General features: G+C 57.1%; 1 protein-coding gene across 1 annotated transcript in view; it reads left to right on the plus strand.

Annotated features, from left to right (window-relative positions):
• Cacna1i (calcium channel, voltage-dependent, T type, alpha 1I subunit) overlaps positions 1 to 19,646 on the plus strand; it is a 97,835-nt gene that overhangs the window by 10,541 nt on the left and 67,648 nt on the right. Inside the window, exon 2 of the mRNA XM_005379301.2 lies at positions 2,609 to 2,865. Coding sequence (XP_005379358.1) covers positions 2,630 to 2,865 — 236 coding nt within the window. The 5' untranslated portion in view covers positions 2,609 to 2,629. The remainder of the gene's footprint in view (positions 1 to 2,608; positions 2,866 to 19,646) is intronic.

The raw sequence follows: 19,646 nt of genomic DNA on the forward strand, positions 1-19,646 counted from the left end.
AAAAAAAAAAAAAAAAAGAAAAAAAAGAAAAAAAGGCAAGGTCGTGTCTCTCCTTCCCACTTTTCTCCCTTGTTTATTTGCTTCCCAGCCCTTTTTGTTCAGTTCAAGTATTTATTGAGCACCTAATGTGTTCCAAGAGGCAGCACCTCAGTCCGTGCCCTCTTACAGATCTGGGTGACAGACACTGGGTCACAGAGCTGTAGAAACAAGCGGGAGTAACAGAAACCTGGAAGAGCGCAGGGCCTCCCTTTCTCTGGCTGACCCGGGACTGGTCCTAAGTCTGGTTTGTTCACCGCACAGCCTCAGCCTGCACCTAGTAAGTACTCAGGAAATATTTGTTGGACAGTGGATGCATCAACAGGGGCTGGACCAGCAGGGCAGGGGGTGAGCAAAGGGTTGGAGGAGGTCAGCTTGGCCAGTGTGAGCCACGGCGGTGGGAGCCACACCGGGAGGCTGTTGTTCCGCCTGGGTGGGTGACACGTGGCTGGCCAAGGTGCCTGGGCGCTTATGTAAGGCCTGTGGCTGTTTTTCTGGAACCAAGAGCAAAGCCTCGAGCTCTGGAGAAAACTCTGTCTCCCTGACCAGCCGGGCGAAGTGGCAGGAAGCACCAGCTCCCGCCCGCTGCCCCTGGGAGCCGGAGAAACGTCCAAACGCATCAGCTGCGGTCTCAGCGCACAGCCCTGCAGGCGGCAGCAACAGCGGTGGGCACCGGGGATCTGGGCCTTGTCGTCGTACGCGCCCGCTGCCCAGCCTGGGGCTCTAGGGCCCAGGGGCCCCTCAGACAAGTCTTTACGGACTGGAGCCCACAGAGGGAGGGGCCAGCCCAGCCAGGCCACTGGCTCTTGTCACTGAGTGGATCTAGAGGGCTGGGGCTGGGGAGCCAGGCTCCAGTTTCCTCCTGCTTCACTCTTGGATCAGGGTAAAGCTTGGGCAACCCACTCCCTTCTCTGGGCCTCAGTTTTTCCACCTACCAAATGGGCACAATCACACTGGGGAGGAAATGCTGCTGCCCCTTGGCTGAGGGACACCATCTTGATGCACAGTTCTGAGGGGTGCTGGCCTGCTGGTTCCTTTTGTGTGCCTACAGAGCAGAAAGGTTGCTGTGGGTCCCGGGGTTCTCGGCCTGAGGCGGCTGTGTCTGAAGTATCCTGGGGTGGATGGAGCCCAGGTGTCCTTCCCCAGGGAAGCCTCCTGTATTCCTTCCTGGCCGGCTGAGGCCACAGCGCCTGACTAATAACATCTGTATTTGCAGCAGTTGCCTCTTTTTTCTTGCAGGTTTTCTTTACTTTGGAGCACGCAATAAATACTAACTCTAGTCTTTTGTTTATTTACATTGTGGTGCTGGGGATCAAACCCAGGGCCTTGTGCTTGTTAAGCGCATGCTCTACTTGTGAGGCAAGCCCAGGCACAACCTTAGTCTTGTTAAAAAAAGAAAGAATGTTGACGGGGGCGCAGCTCAGTGGCAGAGCATGTGCTTAGTATGTTCAAAGTGTAGGGTTCGAGCCCCAGCGCTGAAAAAAGTCACCATTCTATTCTTCTTTTTTTTTTAAAATTTATTTTAAAGAGAAATAAAATAAAATTTTCAAACAAGAGAGTAACAATGGTTAATACATGGCATATTGTTATCTTTAATTTCTCAGAGTACGAGATACAGCATTTAATTGTCCAACAATATTAGCACAAACCTTGCTTTTCAATGAACTAAGAGAAATTAGTAGCATAACTATCTTTAACTATCTTGTGTGTACACACATTCATTTTTTTTTGCTTTTTCCTTCTTTCTTTTCTCTTTTCCTGATCCTAGTTTCTCTCTCCTTGAGAACAGTTTCTTCCCATTTCACAATATCTATTGTACATTTTGGATCTTATTTACTCTTTCAGTTTCTCACACTAAGGAGGCAATATGATGTTGACATATGTGAGCCTGATTTATTTCATTTATGAGTATGGTCTCGACTTGCATCTACTTACCTATAAAAGTCTCCAGTTTATCCTTTATGGCTGAGTAGTACTCCATTGCATAAAAAAATATACATCTTTCTTATCCATTCCTCAGTTGATGGGCATTTGGGTTGTTTCCAAGATCTAACTACTACAAATTGTGCTGTTATAAACATGGGTGCACATATATTGCTATGGTACAATGCTTTAAATTTTTCTGGGAAGACACCCAGAAGGGGAATAAACTGGGTCAAATGGGATCTCCAATCCTAGTCTTTTGAAGAATCTCCACACTGATTTCAACAGTGGTTGCACCAGTCCACACTCCCACCAATAGTGGAGAAGGGTTCTTTCCCCCACAGCCCCTCCAGCAAAAAAAAACCTCACCATTATTTTCTAAGTAGGTTCTCTTCTCCCTATCTTTCATTTGATGAAGCTGAGGGTTACAAGGTTACCAGAACTGGGCCATGACCTCCCGATTTGGGAGTTGATTCCAGCTCATACCTGGGGGCTCCCACGTGCCTCCAATCCTTATGGCCTGGGCAAGAATGCAGGCTCTCTGGGGGGCCTGAGGCTGGGCTGTCAGACCTATGTCCGTGTGGCCTGAAGCTGGTCAGGGAGTAGGTGCCAGGCCTGCCCTCCATGTGCCACCCTGTCTGTCCCCCAGGGCTCCCTGTGCAGCGCTGACATGGCTGAGAGCACCTCGCCGCCCTCCTCATGTGCAGTGGCAGCGCCGGCCTTGGAGCCGGGGATCACAGAACAGCCAGGGCCCAGGAGCCCCCCTCCATCCCCTCCAGGCCTGGAGGAACCTGTGGATGGAGTGGATCCCGACGTCCCACACCCGGACCTGGCTCCCGTCGCCTTCTTCTGCCTGCGACAGACCACCAGCCCCCGGAACTGGTGCATCAAGATGGTGTGTAACCCATATCCTTTGTGCAGCCTGGCGGGTCAGGCCCTGCTCAGGGCCACGGGTGAGCGTGTGGTCAGCTGTCTGTTGCCGCAGTGGAACACCTGAGAAAAATGACTTAGCGGGGAGGTTGCTTTGGCTCACAGATTCGGAGGTTTCAGTCCATGGTTGATGGCTCCACGGCTTTTAGGCCTTTGGTCAGGCAGAAACATCACGGAAGAAGGGGAGAAAAACTGCTCATGTCATGGCAGCCAGGAAACAGGGAGTGAGGGAAAGAGCCAGAAAAGAGAGAGGAAAGGATAGGGGTCATGATAGACCATTCAAGGGCGCGACTCTGGAGACCTACGTCCTCCAATTGGGTCCTAATCACCCATTCAGCTGAGAATTAATGGGTGAGTTGTGATGCATTGGGCATCAGTGTGTAACACTTATTTACGCTGTCAGCCATCAGGCGCAAAGCTGGAACTGGGGATCTGTTCTCTTGATGGCCTTTGGTTAGGAAACTCGAGGTCTGGGGTGAGGGGCTGCTGGGCCTCGGCGGGGTGAGTGGGCTCTGGGTGGTGGATCTGAGGGGATGTCGGGGTACAGAGGTCGGACGATGAGAAGGTTCTGGAAGTTGCAATGGCTGTGTGCGGCAGTGCAGATAAGTCAGACCTTGTGCGGCTCCCGGTGGCTGAGCCGTGGATGGATGGTGACCGCACAGTGAGGGAAGCTGTGGTGGGGAGACCTGCGGGTGCGTGGGGCGGCAGCTGATGGCCCCATGCACCTCTGTCCAGAGCCAGGAGGCAGCAATAGGCAACACCTGCACAGGTGTCCACACCTGCTGTCTCCAGTGTACACGTGTGACCCCTGCTTGGGACTTGTCTGCATATTCTCTCTCTTTTTTTTTTTTTTCCAGTACTGGGAATCGAACTCATGACCTCGCGCTTGCTAGGCAGGCGCTGTGCTGCTGAGCTAAATACCCAGCCCCACATCTGCATATTCTGTGTGCTGTGTGATGGAACACCAGAAACGGGCCACTTAGACCAGAGCCCAGTGTGGAGGCACAAACATGTAATCCCAACTGCTTGGGAGGCTGAGGCAGGAGGATGGCAAGTTAGAGCCTCACCTGGGCAACTTAGCAATACCTTGACTCAACATACAAGGCTGAGGGTGTTGCTCAGCGGTAGACTGCTTGCCATGTGTGCGTGAGGTCCTGAGGTCCCAGGTTTGATCCCCATTGAGGCGTGGGGGAAGCAGAGATTCGTTTCTTATGCTGCACAGGGGTAAGAGGGAGGGAGCCAGAGAGGGCTGCCCTGGCTGTTAGGATAACACTGTCTCCATGACAAGCCGCCTTCTGCATGCCACCTGCCCACGCATCAGGGCTGAGCCCCCCGAACCAGTCGCCTCCTCTCGGCCCTACCCCACAACACTGTTGCAGTGGGGATTAAATTTCCAGCTTATAAACTTTGGGGGAGCCATTCAAGCTGCAGCAGGACCCTGAGACTTCAGAGGAATGTCCTAGCCCACCCCACCAGGCCCCGTGCACTCCCCTCTAGCCTCGATTTACCTGCTGTGCTTCCCTGAGCTCTGCTGGTCCTCAGGAGCTCACCCAACTCTCTTCCCCCTCTGAAACACTGTTGCCTTCACTCTGCACCTGGCCGAAGCCTTTACTGCTTCCTTCCAATCACGGCTTTGGCGTCACCTCCTTGGGGGGCCCGTGGACTCCCCATTTGTGGTCGCATCAGCTGCGGAGTTCTTGCTGTCAGATGCCCAGGGAGGGATGGAGCCTGTGTGTTGGCGGAGTGTGTGGGGCCGATGCCGTGATGGAGTTGCACTGGGGAATGGGGTGGTCGCATGGAGAGGGGGCTCCTCTTGGGGCAGTGCGGGAGCAGGCTGAGGTGAGGAGCAAGCGTGATGGGGCTGCTGGGGGTGACCGGGGCCTTGCTGGGCTTTGCAGGCTGCAGAGGAGCCCACCTGGGTTCAGAGTCGATGGGAGCTGCAGTGCTTACAGCCAAGTCTGGAGCGGGGGTTTGAGGCTGGGTCCCAGGGGCAGCTGGGTTGGGGCAAGTGAGGAGGAGGCTTTGGACCCAGGCTGTGGTGGCTTTGTGGTTTGGGGGCCACGGAACAGAGCGCACCAGGGGAGCTGGTGTTCAAGGCCACAGGGCTCATACTGGGGTGCCAGGGCGGCAGCCGGGCGGGGGCGGTGAGGCTGGTCCCAGAAGAGCAGGGGTGCAGTCACACCTGAACGAGATGTGAGGTGATGGTGGACCCCAGGTACTCCCTGTCTGGGATTAGGTCTCTGAGATGTTTTTCGGGGGACACAGAGGACCAGGACGCTGGTGTCAGGGAGCTCCTGGGAATGGGGACGTGGGTAACTCTAGTCCAAAGTGTGGGAGAGACCGGAAGGACTCATGACCTGTGGGTCGGGGAGGTGAAAGGGGTGACTTCAAGGAAAGAAAGGCTGGTCTGAGGGCTGGGTGAGGGGGCCAGTGGGGCAAAGTCACAGACCTATACTGCACTGGGAGACGAGAGTGGGTTCGGACTGTGCCACTCGGGTGCTGTGTGGCCTCGACTTCCGTCCCTTCACCTTTCTGAGCCCAGGCAGTTGGGATGAGCAGTGCCACCCCGGGCTGCAGGTGGCTTGGGCCTGGGAGTCCGACGTGGTTGGGCTCCAGCAGGTCTGGCTGCTCCTGTGTATTGTGCGGGTGGCTTTGGGTGGTCCCCTTTGTCAGAGCCCCTGCTCCTCCCCCTAAAATGGGGGGGCTGGATGAGATGCCCCAGTTTTCTGCCAACAGGACCCTGGGGTCACTGTCCCCTTCTACCACTCTTGCCTCCACTCTCTATGAGCTGTGGCCTGGGTCGGGGACAAGGAGGGAGCTGGCTGGGAGGGGAGAGAAGGGGCCGTGGGCAGAGCTGGGCTTGGCCAGGCAGAGGCAGAATTCAGGCCCTGCCCCGGGAGCTCCCCAGGTCCCCACAGCGGCCGGGGCTGGGGTGGGGGTGGAGGGGGCCCAGGCCTGAGGGGGATCTGCAGACCGGCGACATGGTGAGTACAGGCAGAGTTGCTCCAGTGCCGGCAGCTCTGGGACGCGCAGACTTCCACGAGTGAGCCTGCGGTTCATCGTGAAGACATCAGCCTCAGTGAGCCCAAACCCGCTCGGCTGCCATCCAAAGCCTGAAGAAGCCTGAGTTCAAACAAGGAGCCGTCTAAGACTCACCCGGTGGCTGTGGCGCTGCGGGTCTGGGAGTCAGGACAGTGACGCGACGCTGGCTGTGGGTGGCCGAGGTTGCAGAGCTGTGGCGAGGCAGGTGGAGAGGGGCCGAGGAGCCAAGGGGCACCCTGGTGTCCACAGGCCCTGCAGCAGGGACTCCAGGGGCAGCCGGTGGGCGTCAGCCTGGGAGGGTGAGTGTGTGATAGTGGTGTCTGCATCTTTGCGGAGGCTCTGAGATCCTCCCCCGGCCAGGGTCCTCCTTCCCACTTGGCCTTACGGGGGAGGAGGTCAGGGTGGTGTTTAACCTGGGATTCCTCAGTGGGAAGGTGTCAGGGACAGTGCTTAACCTGATATTTCTTAGTGGAAGGCCATCAAGGCAGTGCTTAACCTAGTACTCTAGAGAGGGAGGGCATCAGGGCAGGGCCTCACCTGGTGCTCCTTACTGAAGGAAGTGTCAAGGGCAGTGCTTAGCCCAGTACTCCTTGGCAGGGCCCGCTGGCGTCATGGCTGGGACAGTGCTTGTGGTCTGGGCTGTCTCGCACACCGCAGGGCGCCTGGTGTTTCTGACGTGGGCTTTCAGCCTGAACAGCGTACCTCGGTCACTGGAACCGGAAAGGACTCTTAGTGTCCAGCTCCAGCAGAGGTGGTGCTGTGCCCATGGAGAGCTGAGGCCGGAGGAGTGGGTGCTGCTGTCTTACCCTGCAGGGCCTAGGGGTGGGGCTAGAGACCCTGTCCTCACCCCCACCCCATCCCCAACGTAGTAGTGTGCTGCGTCCCTGTGTTGAGGGCCAGGCCAGCTGCCCTTTGAAGCTTGGTGCTCCTGACTCAGCTCCTCATGGGCCCTGAGCTGGGGCCTGAGTCACTGCCTGACTCACAGAGGGCCTCGGCAGCGGCAGTGGGGACCTCCCGGCCTGCCAGCCAGGGCAGGAAAGGTCCACTCCCACAAATGTCAGCACGCTTCTGCTGGCCCAGGTGGCGGGTCGTGCTCTCAGCTGGGAGGAGGCTGGCTTGGAAATGCCAGCACGTGACCTTTGCCTCATGGGGAGGTGCTGTGTGATACCACGGAAGCTCTCGCACCTTGGTGAGGCAGACTGGGGGCTGGTTCTGCCTCTAGGTACTGTGTGACTATGGGCCAATATTTTTTTTTCCTTTTTTTGTCTCTTTGAGACAGGGTTTCACTACGTAGTCCAGGCTGGTCTCGAACTCACAGCAATCCTGATTCAGCCTCCCGAGTGCTGGGGTTACAGGTGGGGGCCACCATGGCCTGGCACGGGCCAGTATCTTAACCTCTGTGAGCCCCCATTTTTCCACCTGTCAAATTGGAGTGGTTAATACCTGCCTGGGGTGAAGGAGCCTTACTGATGGCTGAGTGGATTCAGTCAGATGTCAGGCGACAGGTTTTCAGAGGATGATAAGTGGACTGACGCTGGTTGTCACCTTATAGCCATCTTGCTGATAGGTGCCCTCAAAGCCCCATTTCTCTGGCCGCCCCCTCAGCCCCTGCGTTTGTCCGGGACGCAGCCGCCACCTATGTGACCTGAAGATGCCCCTGCATTCTCCCGGTGTCACCCAGGGCAGTGTTTGCCTGGTGCTTCCTGGGGTGGAGGGCGGGGTGTTCAGTGTGCACACAGGGGCTTCCTGTCAGCCTGCAGCGGCCTCCTGGGAGACACCCTCGGGGTTTCTGCAGGCCCCCGCCCTCTCGGTGTCCTCCTGTGTGGACAGCCAGCACTGAGCCAATGCCTCTGCGCGTGGGCAGGATCAGCCATGTGCGGGGAGCTGGCGCCTCACGTCCAAGCAGAAAGGCGGCCTTTGGGGCTCTCGGGAAAGTCCTCCCTTAGCCTCACCTGCAGCCCTCCTGTCCCAGCCCCTTCTCTCTGGTCGGGATTGGGAGCATCTGGGGTGGGGGTCTCACTCGCTGAACAGGCAGCTCCTGGGCCTCACCCCTCCTGCTCACGTGACAGCTAGCGCCACCCTCCCTCTCCTCCCCTGCACAGTGGAGCGAGCACTGGATCAGGAGCCCAGAGCGGTGTGGCCTCAGCCTCACCTCGCCCGCGGCCCACTGTCCCCTGCCCACCTGCCTTCCCCCTCCCGGGTCCTGAGCTCCTGTTCGTCATCTGTGAAGGCTCGGTGCCGGAGGGGTGCTTCCCGCTGTCTCTCTTGCTTGTTCTTCCCACCCTCAGTTTGCTGTGCTCTGCAGTGGGCCCAGAACAGCCTAGCCCAGCCCGGACTCAGGCAGCCTGTGGCTCTGCTGTCACTGTCGTCATGTCCCGAACTCCCGGCACAGGTCTGGCTCTCCTGGGTCCATGCGGATCTTTCCAGATTGCAAGGTACTTTCCCGCCTGCCGTGACCTCTGAGGGTTTCAGCAGCCTCATGAGGTGGCGGCACGGTGAGCCAATTGCATCCCACAGCTGGGGACACTGAGGCACAGGAAGGAAGTGTGACTTCGCCAAGGTCGCACATGGAGAGAGGGGCAAAGCCGGGGCAGACAGGGCTGGCTCGGCGCAGAGGGGAAGCGTCCCCTCCTCCAGCCCCGGCCTGGTGGGGCCGTCCAGATGCGTGGCAGGCATCGCTGAAGAAGCAGCACATGCCTGGGAAATTGTCCGTTTTCCTCCCTCTGGTGAGGGGGAGGCTGTTCTCAGAAATGAAAGGTGGCCGCAAGCACCACCCCCCAGGATGCTCCTGGAGCTCAGCGTAGATGCTGCTGTCATTGGTCAGCAGGGTGGGCCAGGCAGCCAGTCAGAGAGGTCTGGCTGGGCCTGGGTAAGACTGACCCCACAAGGCAACCTCAGGTCCTTTGGCATGGACATACCTGTGTAATGAGAGGGCTGCCCATGACCCAGATGGGGGCATTGGTGAAGTTTTCCTGAAAGAGGGGATCTTTGGCTGGGTCTTATTGCATGGATAGGAGTTTTCCAGAAGAGTTGAGGGAGGGTGTTGCAGGAGAGGGGATAGTGTAGGAAACAATGAGGTGTTTAGTGTGGCGGGAACAGTGTGAGGCAGGCTGTGAAATGCCAGTTTAGAGCTTGGACTTGGTTTTGTGGCACTGGGGGCCACTGAAGGGCATCCAGCAGGGGTGGGACTTGGGTAGACCCACGTCTTAGAGGGGTGACTCCAGGAGCAGACTGGGGAAAGTGTTGATCATTGATTCATTCATTTTCATTCATTCAGTGTTGGTGAATGCTGGCCCCGGGTGGAGGTGTCCCTGGCTGCTCAGTCACGTGAGGGGCACTGCACAGGCCTGGGCACCCAGAGGTGATCCCAAGGGGTCTGTGATGGGGCAGAGTCACACTTGCATGGAGCAGCATGGAGGAGTGAATAGAGGGACCCTGGGGTTCCCTGTGGAGGAGGAGGCCCCAGCAGGGACAGCAGAGGGCTTTGAAGGAAGGGGCGGCAGCCTGCTGAGGGGAGGCCTGGCTGAGGGCTCAGAGCTGAGTTTGGGGCCAGCAGGAGGGCTGGGAGGGGACGGCAGGGGGTGAGGACACAGGACACTTGGGCCCTGGACTCTGGGGACCGAGGGGAGGGCCTGGGGTCCGTGGGGAGCTCCTGGCGCCAGGTTTGGCCGGTTGGAGACACTGCCTGTTTGACAGATGATGGCTCCTGGGCCTGGCAGTGAGTGTCCATCTCTGGAGCAGAGCCAGGCAGGGGCTGGCCGTGGCAGGTCACCCCTCCTGGGGAGTTAAAACACAATCAGATTCTCACCCCCATGCATGGCCGGGGCTGGAAGCTGACTTTGACCTGCTGCCTCCCTGAGACCCTGTCACTATCCTGTCGTGAGACAAATGGCCCCATTTGCTTCCCTCAGAGAGAAATCAATACTTTTTTTAATCAGCCTGAATGTCTTCCTGCTAATCTCTCTCCAGCCTTCCTGTGGGGCCGCCATTTACATTTCCGGTTCTATCTGCCAGTGGTTGCTGTGTGGTGCTGAGTAGATGACTTGGCCTCTCTGAGCTCTGGTTTCCATCTCACGAGGAAGCAGCAGGTGGCTGACTGTGGGGTGTCCCGCCAGTGAGAGGGCTTGGGTCTGGCCTGGGCTCTGTCAAGCTCAAACTGGTGACTGCAGGCAAATAGCCCCTCTTCTCTGAGTGTCAGTTCCTGTACCTTTAAAATCAGTAGGTAGGAGGTCGGCTGTATCAGTATTAGTTGGCCGTATTCATTCAGGGCTGGTTGTGCCCCCCACGGGACACCTGGCCACATCTGGAGATGTTTGGTTGTCACCAACAAAGATGTCATCCCTGCCCTCCTGCCTACAACACAGGGACAGCCCGCCCAATTAGCATCCAGATGTCATCAATGCTGGAGCTGAGCGCCCAGCCTCAGCGGTCTCTGAGGTCTCCTGCGGCTCTGGAAGAGCTGGGGCTTGGGGGAAGGTGCCAGGACCAAAAATGGGGATCTGCTAAGCAGGAGATGCAGTGCCAAGTTCCAAACTGAAGGTGGAGTGCGTTTGAATCCTGGGGCTGCCATTTACTGTGTCACCTTCCCTGTCACTTTCCTTCGAACCCATTGATCTGTCTGTTCCTCAACTGCCCACCAAGCTTTGTCCCTTGACTCGCTTTGCTTCATCAGCCCATCCACCCATTGATCCATCGATCCACTGATCCATTAATCACCCCATCATCCTTCCACCCATGCATGCATGCATCCACTTCCCCATGCGTGTGTGTGTGCATCCATCCACACAACCATGTATCCATCCATGCGTCCATGCATCCATCCATCCATCCACCCATGAATCCATCCATCCATCCATGCATCCATCCACCCACCATCCATCCATGCATGCATCCACTTCCCCATGCATGCATGTGTGTATCCATCCATGCAACCATGTATCCATCCATGCCTCCATCCATCCTGCCTCCATGCTTTCATCCATTCACCCATGCTTCCATCCATCCATCCCTGCAGCTATCCATCCATGTATCCATCTACCCATGAGCCCATGCATGCATCCATCTATGCACACGTGCATCCCTCCATTCATGCACGCATCCATCCATGCATTCACCTGCGCATCCCTCCATTCATCCATGCATTCATCTATGCATTCATCCATCCATCTATGCATCTATTTATCCATGCATGCATGCATGCATGCATCCATCCATTCATCTGTCTATCCATCCATCTGTCCATCTGTCTGCACATTATCTGTCTTTCCGTCTCTTCATCTACTCATCTGCTCTCCTTCCCAGCCATCACCCATGCCTTACAGCTTGGCCTCCCTCTGTCCACCTTCTGTCGTCTCTCTGCCCAGTTGTCCGTTGAACCCGCTGCCGCAGACCTCAGCCCCACCCTCCTGTCTGCACAGCCATGTGACCCATCCACTCATCTAGCCTGTCCACTTGCTCAGCAAATGCTGTTCATCACCCTTCACTCAATTTTCATCTCTCCTGCCACCTACTGAGTGAACGTCTAAGGTCCCTGTTGGGCACCTTTACACCTTACTGCCTCCCCTTCTGTGCGGCCAAGCCTCAGGGTCCGCTGATTCCCATATCTTCTCTGGACCTGGCCCTTGACCCTAGACAGGGTAGGTGAGCAGCCAAGCTTTCGCTGGAGTGCATCGCAGAGGCAGGGGTGAGGCGGACAGAGCTGAGTCTGGGTGATGACCAAGACTGCCGACACAGTGGACCTTGAACATCAAGCCAAAGTCCTTGGAACGGATCTGGAAGACAGTGGGGAGCCACAGAAGGCTTTATTTTTGGAAGACTTGTGTGGCTGCCATGTGGCGCGCGCATCAGAGGGGCTTGGGAAGGAGGGTGCGGCCGGGCTGGGGCAGGCGGGCATGGAGGGGGCTCGGGAAGGGTTGAGGTGGAGGGAGGGACAGGTCTCCAAGACGGATGGGGACGGGGAGGGAGCTCCAGAGGGCTCTCGTCTGGGCAGCTGCCAGGACTGGTGGGGGAGTGGGCAGGATGGAGGTGTGGTGGTCTGTGGCGAATCCGAGACCTGATGAACTTGGTGTGGATGGAGACATCCTGTTCAGCTCCCGGGAGGCCTGCTGTTTGGCAGTGACTGGGCCGGGCTGGGACAGAGGCTCCGCATCTGGTCATGAGCCAGAGAAGTGGATTCGGGGTCGGGGAGGGGAGGATCAGGAGGCGGTGGGGCAGCTGGGGGCCTGAGGAGACCCGGCATTACTATTATTGTTGTTTGATGCTAGGGCTGGAGCCCACAGCCTCATGCATGCTAGGCAAGAGCTCTACCACTGAGCTACATCCTTAGTGCTTATTATTATTATTAATATTTCAGGTTTTGAAATAGGGTCGCATTAAGTTGCTTAGACTGGCCTCAGGTTTGTATTCCTCCTGCCTCCCCACCAGAGCAACTGGGATTACAGGTATGTTCCACTGTGATGGCTGAGACCTGGTGTAGAAGGGACGGAGCCCATGGAATAGAAAGCACCATAGTATCTCCCCGCCCCAGGGGAGAGTTTATAGAAGAAGGGTCTTAACCCGGGATTCTTGAGCTCTGATGAGGACAACTGGCATATTTGTCTCACTGACCTTTGGCTGAAATACTATATAGCATTTTTTCTCTGAAAAATGGAGGTAACACACCATAGTGGTATTAAATGCAGCTCTGCAACTGTCACCTGTAGAAATCACCAGTATTTTCATGTCACCTCATGGCCATTGCAGAGCGCTCAGAAAATCGTGTACATCCATCATGGTGACTTGTTGTCACCTGGTGTCAGGCCCACTGCTGGATCTTGTTATTTATTGCATTGATAACAAGGCATGTACATTCTTCAAAAATTTGTTTAAAAATATTTTGATAATTAAGCTGTGCACCTGTAATCCCACCATTTGAGAGTCCAAGACAGGAGGACTGCGGTGAATTTGAGGCCAGCCTGAGTTACATAGTGAGTTCAAGGACAGCCTGGACTACAGGAAGATCCAACCTCAAAAAAAGTTTTTTGGAGGGTAAGTATTTTAACAGAACTGGCTTCTTTTCCTCCTCTGCCTCCCCTCTCCTCCTTGTCCCCTTCTCCCACCTCGTTTTTTTTAGTTCTTTGAGACAGAGTCTTACTGTGTAGCCCAGGCTGGCCTCAAAGTCATAGTGATCCTCCTGCCTCAGCCTCCCTAATGCTGGGGATTCCATGCCTGGCATATTTTCTATTCTTAAGCCTTAAGAAAGTATATGTTTAAAACATTATTCTGAGAAGGGGCTTGTAAGGTCTCTGGCTGAGGCACAGGAAAGGTTAAGAGAAGCATCCCAGGAGAAGGGAGATCAGCCTGCCTGGTGTGCTGACTTCGTGGCCGAGAGGAGGGAGAGCACGCAAGGCGCATGCGCATACCATATCTGCGTGCGCGGGTATGAGCGTGTGCGCATGCTCATTGGGGTGCAGGTGAACTCGTGCAGAGGTGTGTTCAGGGGCGGGTGCGGTGGAGGACACGTCCTACGGAGACCAGGGGCAATGTCATCACCCCTTATCTTGCCCTCATATGCTCTGTGTCCCCGTGTGTACTGGTGGCTTCTGAGGTCAGGGACCGCGCGTCCTGCATCCTGCGTTCGCAGAGCCCCCGTGGGCGGGTGCGGGGGGCCTCAGCCTTGGCGCCGAGTGAACCAGAGGCGGTGACGGCGACCGCAGTGAGCGACGGGAGCTGGACAGCAGCTTAGGACGGAAGGTTAGGGTGGGAAAGTGAGCTGCACATCCCGCAGGGCGGAAGTCTCTGCTTAGTCTCCGCGGCCCCTCCGAGCGATGGGCGGCTCACTCCCGTCTCCACGGCCTGGCCCTGGCGCTCAGGACGGCTGCGGAGCCCCGGTGCCTCTCGCGGGCCAATTTCCTTCCCGAGGTCCGCCCGCCCGCCCGGGCTTCCTCCCACGCTGGCGGCCCCGTTTCCTTGTCACCTCCCCCAGTCCGGCTGCCTGCTTTGGGCGCCGCGACTTGCTGGGCGTCGGGGAATCACGGACTTCGACCACATCCAACGAGTTCTCACGTGACAGGGACTCTGAGAAGTGGGGCTGAGGCCGGGGGCGAGGAAGGAAGGCGGGATGGGGGCTCAGCTGGTCCCTTCCCCCAAGGACTCTCAGGGCCGTGGGTCCCATGGGGAGCGCCCAGTCCCTGGAGGCGTGTGAGCAGGGGGCCTGCGACCCAGGGGACCAGCTGCCCAGTTCCCATGGAGCAGCTCCGCCCCAGCTCATGCTGTGTCCCCTCGGGCAGCTGCTCTGTCTGTGGACCGTCGTTGTCCTGTCTGAGAAGTGGGCATAACGATGTCTGATGTGCCTGTCTGCCTGGGGCACAGGCGGACCAGATGCAGAGCGGAGGTCAGAAGATGGGATGCTGCCGCGTTCAGATCTCAGCTCTGTCCCTCTATAGCTACTTCCCAGGCAAGTCTGAGAGCAGAGGTGACGCCCCCTGCACGGTTGCTGCCGCGCACGCCACGGAGGCTGGAGGCGGCTGGTGCCTGGTGCTTGCTTGTGTTATTTAAAAGTTGAATTTTCGTTTTTCCTATCCTGGTTGCTCTTCAGTCATTTCTGGTTCTGTTTTTTATTGGGTAAAATATGCATATAGTAGAGGTCATAAATCTTAGTGTGGCCCAGGTTGTCTCCCTCTAAATACCTCCTCTCCTGGGACTACCCCTCAGGCCAAGGACATCACCAGTCCCCTGGAGCTCCCTTGTTTCCTATCCCCCTGTGGTGACTTTCCTCAAGTTACTGCTATTCTATCCTCCTTCACCAGAGAGTAATCTTGTCTGATTCTTTTAACTTCATAGAATTGCATCCATACGTTACTTGCCCTGTATCCAACAGATTGACCCATATGGTTGCATGTAACAGTCAGTTTTCTTTTTTTCATGGCCGTGTAGTATTTCAGCCTAGCAACTGCCCCCCACTGTGGCACTTCTGATATTCTGGGATGGATAGTTCTGGGAAGGTCTATGTGCTGCATTGCAGGGTGTTTAGCAGTGTCCTTGGTCTCTACCTACTTGATGTCAGGAACTGGCCCCTCTAGGTGACAACCAAAAGTGTCTCTGGGCATGGCCAGATGTTCCCTGGGGTATGAACTCATCCCTCCTTGAAAATGTCTGCCCTACCCGCTTTCCTGTTGATGACTTCTGGGTTGCTCCTAGGCTGGCGCCATTACTTACACCACAGTCATAAACCCTGAGGGGTGTGTCTCTGGCGACCCTGGCATGTCTCCTAGGTGTGTGCTCGGGGTGGTCCTGGGGCTCCCAGGCTGGATCAACAGCTTCAGTAGATGCTGCTGACAGCTTTTCGGGGTGGTCATGGCCTATGATTAGTGAATAAATGAGTGAGTGAATGGTTTTTCTCTCAAAGTCCCAGGCATGGCTTCTAGAAGCCGTCGCCATGGTCACTGCAGTGCATGCAACACATTCCCCTCCCTGCTGGGTCCCCGCACAGGTTCGCTCTGGCCACCTCCAGGGAGGCTCTGAGCCCGACCTGTCCCAGAGCCCAGCGCACACACCTAGTATACAGCAGGTGCTCCATAGATGCTTGTGGACCTGGCTTCGCAGAAGCACAGAACTGGCTCAGGTCTGTAACCCTACGCCTCCCAGGGTCCCAGTCCTGTGCTGCTCACCATCAGGTGCAGGGAGGGAGCTCAGGAGAGGCGGTGCCCGGCCCTGGCTGCAGCCCCCAGCCCCCTTCCTCCGCCTAATTTATTTAGACAACTGAGCCATACCCTGGGAAATGGATCAGATTTCAGATCTGACAAAAATAAAAACAAACTTGCCCGCCCCCACCAAACCCAGCACTCCCGCCCCCACCTCCCTCCCCAGCCCCCCATCAGGGAACCGTGCCTGTCAGCTGCGGCAAGGAGGGGGTGGTCACCATGGTAACCGCAGGCCTCTGGCTGGCTGCTAGAGAGGAGGCTGCCCTGCAGGCCACTCGGGCACCAGGCACTGTCCCTCCACCAGCTCACGCTTCTGTCTGGACCTGGCAGGTACCAGTGGGCACAGTGGCTTCTCTCAGGACTCTGTGGTGGGGTGTGGGCTGGACTGACATGTTCTGCTCCAGCTTGGCCTTTTGGTCTCTAGGGACCTGGAGGTCATCACTGCTTCCTGCTGTAAATTTTCCTTCTTACCCAACCAGGGGCTGGAGTGTCCCTCTTCCTGGGTGCCACACAGGCCTGGACACACAGCGAAACCACGGCCAGATGGGCCTATGGCCGTGCTCACCATGGACCCAGGCCCAACCTCCGCTTCCCGGGCCTCCGTGTGCGGGCCTCTTGCTCCGTGGCTTGTGTTTGCTGCATGCACATTTAAATGAGATAATGAGTGCAAGCTGATTAGACAGATCCTTGGCAAACAAACACTCAGGATCCCTTAAGAAATGTTTGTGATCATTGCCATCATTACTGTCGTTAATCCAGAGCCTGGCACACAGCAGGTGCTTAATATATGCTCATTAATTCCTTACCTGGCTCTCAGGGCCTAGATCTGAGGATTCTGGGAAGCCCTCAAGGAGAGGTGTGGGGAGGGGGCGGGGCTGGGGCATGGAGTGAGGGTCCTGGCCCTTCAGGTGGGTCCCCCAGGGGCAGCTCTGCCGCTGGGGAGCTGGGGTGCTGGGAGGGACCTGCAGCCCCCAAGGGCCCCTGGCTGGTTTTCTCCTGAGGTCCTGGTGCCTGGATGGTTTGCCTGCCAAGGAAACTGTATTGATTGGGTGGCCATTGATCTGTTTCTCCATCTGCGCTCCTCAGAGATGCTCACCGCTGCTGCCAGGGATCTAATCAGCCTGAGTAACCGCCGTGCGGCTGCTCCGAGCAGGCGGCCGGATGCGGAGCCCGGGCCCGTGGGCAAACACAGGCTTCCCATGTGGCTTTGCAAAGGGGGCCGTGGCCCGGGACCCTGGGACTGGGGAGTGGGTTGCGAGCGTTTTTTCTGCACTGGGGCTGCTGAGGGGCTTGGCCTGGCCTCTGCCCCCATCCGTCCGTGCCGTGGGGGATTGGATCAGTCGCTCTGTGAGGATGTTGGCAGGGCTTCTCTGTGACAAGTCTCCCTGACAAGAGTGAAGTCCTGGAAGGCTGGGTCCCAACTTCGTGGCCTCAGATGCCAGGCGGAGCGTTGAGCCTGGCAGTCAGGCAGTGGGAGCAGCTGAAGACTCCTAGGTTCAAGCTCTCTCCTGCTCTGCTTTGAGCCTCCGGGCACTGCTCTGAGCTGGAGTCCCAGCTCTGTGTGACCTTGAGCAAGTCACAGCAGCCCCCGAGGCCTGCCTCCTCATCTGTCCCCAGTGGACTGGTGACAGCTAAGGGTGCCCAGGGTGTCCCTAGGGTGCCTGGTGTGCAGTAGTCGTGGTGACTGCCAAGTTCATTACTGGGGTGCTCAGTGGACCAGGGCAGTGGGGAGTACTTCCAGAGAGCAGGCTGAGCACTGCCCTGGGAAAGGTAAAAGGTGCTTCAAGGGAAGCTGGATAAGGATGTGAGGGATGAGTAGGAGTTTTCCTAGGGGGAAGGAAATGCGTCTTTGAAGTGTGTGCTTAGGGACAGCAAGATGTTCAGTGCTTGCCAAGGTTAGGAAGGGATTAGACCAGAAGAGTTCCTGGAGTCAGAGTCTAGGGGGCCGTGGTGTCAGGCTCAGGGGCTGACAAGGGATGGGGTAGGGATGGGAACCCTGGAAGGCTTGGACTAATCAGAGCCGCATTTCAGGTGGATTAATCTGGCCATGACAGACTAGCTTGGGGCAGGAGAAGCAGCCCGCTTTTGCAGCTCACTGAGCCTCTTTGCAGCTGGTGACCTTGGGCCGATCTGCTCCCCTCGGTGTCTTGGTTTCCTCGTTTGTGAGCCGAGCTTACTCTCGAGCAGGCGGGAGGGGTCCATGCAGGATGTTTGCAAACTCCCACGTCGGGCTGAGACAGGTGCTGGCAGATGTGTGGGCACATTGTTGGGGCAGAGACCAGAGCTGGAGGCCAGAGGAGGCTGGTGCAGCATCCAGGAGGAAGGGGAAGCCCAGGGCAGGGACGGGCTGGACATCACAGAGGAGAGCACTGGCCTTGGAGTCCAGCAGGCCTGAGGTAAATCTCAGGTCTGCTACTTCCAAGCTGTGACCCAGGAGAGGCCCCTAATTTCCCTGTGCCTCAGTTTCTGTGTCTGTGAAATGGGCCCGCCGACCTGCTGGGCTCAGGGCCCTGGGTGGCTGCAGCAGTCTGCCAGGCTCCTATGAGACCCTGCTGGGTGCACTCTGAGCCTGGACCCACAGGAAGGGCAGAGGCACCGAGGACGCGGCTGGAAGCAGAGGGAGCGTGAGGTGGGGGAGTGGGAAGGATGGGGGACGTTTGCTGTGTAATTAGAACGTTTGAACTTCAAGAAAGTTAATTAATGATGAAACTGCTGCTGGAGCAGTGCTCAGGCTGGAAGAGGGCCCTGGCAGCAACTGGAATTAATTACAGGCTGTGGCAGGAGAGTGGCAGTGGGGTGGGGGACAGGAAGGAGCAGGGCGGGGATGAGGCACAGAGAAGGCCTCCTCCCAAGGTGAGTGAGGCCCGGGGTGGGAGGGGCAGTTGCCATGGAAACCAGGTCAGTCTCGCAGCAGGGAGGGGCTCATCCCCCTGGAAGGGCGTCTGGGTGGGGGGGTCTCGAGGGTGGCACCATTGAGCTGCCGGCTGAGCTGAGGGCAGAAGTTTCTTCAGAGACACTCAAGGGCCCCCAAGGCTCCTAGAACCGACATTCACTCAATAAACATTTATTGAGCTCCTACAAGGTGCCTGTTACTGTTACAGCCTTGAATGCAAAGTTGCTGTCCCCTGGGGTCTGTTTGTAGCAGTGGACAGGGACAATGACTGTGTCACCAGGATGTGCTGGTTGTGGCCTGGGTGATGAGTGCTTGGAGAGATGAAAAGCTAGGAGAGGCAGTGGTGGAGGAGACCAATAGAGATGGGTAGGGTAGCCGGGAGCAGGTGAGGTTAAAGGGCCAGCCCTGAAGGGCCTGGGGAGCATTTCCAGGTAGCGGACAGCATGTGCAAAGGCCCTGTGGTTGAGTGTGCCTGAGGCCTCTATGAAGGAGCAGGAGGCCAGTGAGGCTAGAAGGTGTGAGCTGGGGCCAGGCGAGCGGGAGCTGGGAGCTGGGGCCTTGCAGCATGGTGAGGGCTTCCAGGTTGAAGCTGAGAAGCGGGGAGGAGCCTCTGTGGTTTTTGGGGCTTAGTGCTCCTTGGGGAAGGGTCCTGCTTGGTAGGGAGAGTCTCAGAGGCCCAGAGATGGAAGGAGCTGGCCTGGACCCCAGACTGGTCAGTCTGGGAAGGGAGCGCAGACTAGGTGCCCTGGTCCCTTGTCTCGCAGCTCTCACTGCACATGAGCTGCTCCCCATCGCAGTTCCGGGTCAGGGAGGGGCCTGTGTAGGCAGCATGGGCCGAACTCTGCGAGCCTCTCTCCTCACAGAGACGCAGAACCCACCCCTGGCTCTGCTCATCGTTTCTAAGTGCAATTAGGCTTCCTCGTCTGGAAGTTCACCCAGGAGTCTGACTTTAGTCATTTGTGCTGTGTGTGGCTGAAGTCCTTACTTGAGCTCCGTTCAACTGGGAACAGATTTTCTGAGGTCCCTGACTCAGTGACGATGGGCCACAGAAGTTGGGGGGTCTGAGCAGAGTTCATCTTTCTCATCCAGCAGGTGGGGGGCATGAAGGACCCCCTTCGGGCTCTGAGTTCTGTGACTGGGGG

Source organism: Chinchilla lanigera, unplaced genomic scaffold (assembly GCF_000276665.1).
Source record: "Chinchilla lanigera isolate Chin_1 unplaced genomic scaffold, ChiLan1.0 scaffold00012, whole genome shotgun sequence".
Lineage (NCBI taxonomy): Eukaryota > Metazoa > Chordata > Mammalia > Rodentia > Chinchillidae > Chinchilla > Chinchilla lanigera.